We start from the raw sequence: 1,994 nt of genomic DNA on the forward strand, positions 1-1,994 counted from the left end.
CACATACAGACACATTAAAGAGAGAGCCTGTTAGGCAGAGAGAAGGAGCCTGCGTGATCTAGAACTACAGGTGAACCTCGAGCGACGCATAAGGTTGTGGTCCTGCCATCAGGTAGCTGCCCTACAGAGTATAGGATTGTGCGCAGGTCTTGCAATTTGTTGTCTACTCGTAGAAGGGTCAGCATGGATGGGCACTGAGTAACAAGAATTGAACTCAAACTATTACAAGAAATTGAATTGAACTAAATTCGTTAATCGAACTGAAATGAAAAATCAGTTTAGTAAATGAGAGTTGAACTGATGGTATTTTTTTGTGCGCACTGAAGAACTGATGCAGAATGGTCATACAGAAAATATACCAAAGAACTTGATACATCTGGCAGCGCTCATGCAGAACGGCGCCCTCGCTGGGAAGTAGGGCCACCGCTGGGAAGTAGGGCCACCGCGGCGAGGAGGACGGCCCAGATCTTTTTGACATGATTTGATGAAACCTCTTTCCTTTATTAGATACAACTGTCTTTTCCGTCTTTATCAGGTTAAGTAACAAGTGATCATCAATCTACATTTCTGAATCTGAAAGATCAGCATAGTCTCGACCTGTGGCTGGTGGGACAAGACATGGGAAAATATATCTTCTCCATTTTTCTATCTTGTTCTTGGCAAACACTCATCGCCAAAGATCTGTTTGGTCAGTCCTACCTGACGATTACTAGGAGTGTCTGATAACAGGTCCCACTGGCTTAAATGGGCAGTAATAAGCATTCATATATTGTGGAGTACTCTGTCTCAGATTAGATCAGTCTTAATTAGTCTAGTCCCCTGTACTCGATTAGATCAGGTTTCGGTGTGGGCTATTGTCGCTGTCACACGAGTTCTCCAAGAATGGCATATTTGTGGCTGTAATAAAACTAAAAACTGTGTGGCCTCTGACTACGCAAAGCAAAACTAGTAAATCTAGCACCAACAATCGGTTCAAAAGAAAAAGAAACCGATGGGCATGAAAAGACCCCTCCGAGATTAAAATTTCTGGCCCCTGTTAAGCTGCACTGCTTCAGATGAAACACACATGTGCAGCCCAACTCATCCTACCGTTAGAACCAAGGTATGGTCTCATCTTTCTATGCCAATAACTATAGTGCATTGGAGGTGTTGAAGGTTCGTCACCCAAGACCGTCCGAAACAAAGACAAAAGTGAAACAATGGTTTGATCGCACGAAAACTATTGTAGAGTTGCAGTACCTGATCGACAATGGTGCATTGCATCTCAAGAGGAAGCTGAGCGAAGTCGTCAAACTTCGTTCCTATTAGGATCTGAATAGCCGTCTGCCCACAAGGGAAAAAAGTAATGTACGTTCAGCTACTACAATATCAAGAACCCTAAACAATATTCATCATTCAGCTAAAGCATTGATGGATTACAAATTCATATGAAGAAAGAACTCAAAAGAGAACAAGACCAACCTTATTCCATTTCCTGGCCCTCTCGTACCAATCGGTAACACTGCAGCAACCAAATGGAAAAACCAGCAATCATAAGCACCTAGGGATGGGACGGGAGAAACCCAATGGACTCAGAGTTAGTTCTCTGAGCCTGCAAATGCTGTGAAACTAAGGTGGATGCTGCTAGTACTAACTTATTGAGCGTGCACCGGCTGGTGAGATCGAACATGAACAAGATGGCCACGGCGTCCTTGCACGCGATCGGGACGTGGTCGGCGGACTGGCGGTGGCCCCCCGCTGGGAAGTAGGGCCACCGCGGCGACGAGGACGGCCCAGATCCCTGGCTTGAAGACGAAGGGGTTGGGTGGCAGTGTTGCAGTCGTGGGTCCTCGGGGAAGGGGGAAGGCAGCCGGACCTCGGGGAGGAAGACGGCGGAGCGCGGGGAGGAAAGCGCTGGCGTGTGGGGAGGGAGGCACCCGTCGCGTGGGGAGGGAGGCGGCGGCGCGTGGGGAGGGAGGCAGCGGCGGCGACGCGTGGAAGCGGGGAGGCAGCAG

General features: G+C 48.2%; 1 protein-coding gene across 1 annotated transcript; it reads right to left on the reverse strand.

Annotated features, from left to right (window-relative positions):
* Positions 1–1,079: 1,079 nt before the first annotated feature.
* Positions 1,080–1,923, reverse strand: LOC119336030 (septum-promoting GTP-binding protein 1-like). The gene is made up of 3 exons (XM_037608072.1): positions 1,635–1,923; positions 1,462–1,501; positions 1,080–1,323 (listed from the first exon to the last, which is right to left on the reverse strand). Exons 1-3 carry the CDS (start codon positions 1,667–1,669, stop codon positions 1,111–1,113), a joined length of 288 nt encoding a protein of 95 aa, XP_037463969.1. The 5' UTR covers positions 1,670–1,923; the 3' UTR covers positions 1,080–1,110.
* Positions 1,924–1,994: the final 71 nt, after the last annotated feature.

Source organism: Triticum dicoccoides, chromosome 7B, assembly GCF_002162155.2.
Source record: "Triticum dicoccoides isolate Atlit2015 ecotype Zavitan chromosome 7B, WEW_v2.0, whole genome shotgun sequence".
In the NCBI taxonomy this organism is placed as follows: Eukaryota; Viridiplantae; Streptophyta; class Magnoliopsida; order Poales; family Poaceae; genus Triticum; species Triticum dicoccoides.

Bases quoted from the DNA above. Each gene is read 5' to 3' on its own strand.
- LOC119336030 (XM_037608072.1), bottom strand. From the start codon at position 1,669: ATGTTCGATCTCACCAGCCGGTGCACGCTCAATAA. The intron at 1,502-1,634 runs GTTAGTACTAGC...TGGTTGCTGCAG, and splicing joins AGCCGGTGCACGCTCAATAA to TGTTACCGATTGGTACGAGA. The intron at 1,324-1,461 runs GTTGGTCTTGTT...CCTTGTGGGCAG, and splicing joins GGGCCAGGAAATGGAATAAG to ACGGCTATTCAGATCCTAAT.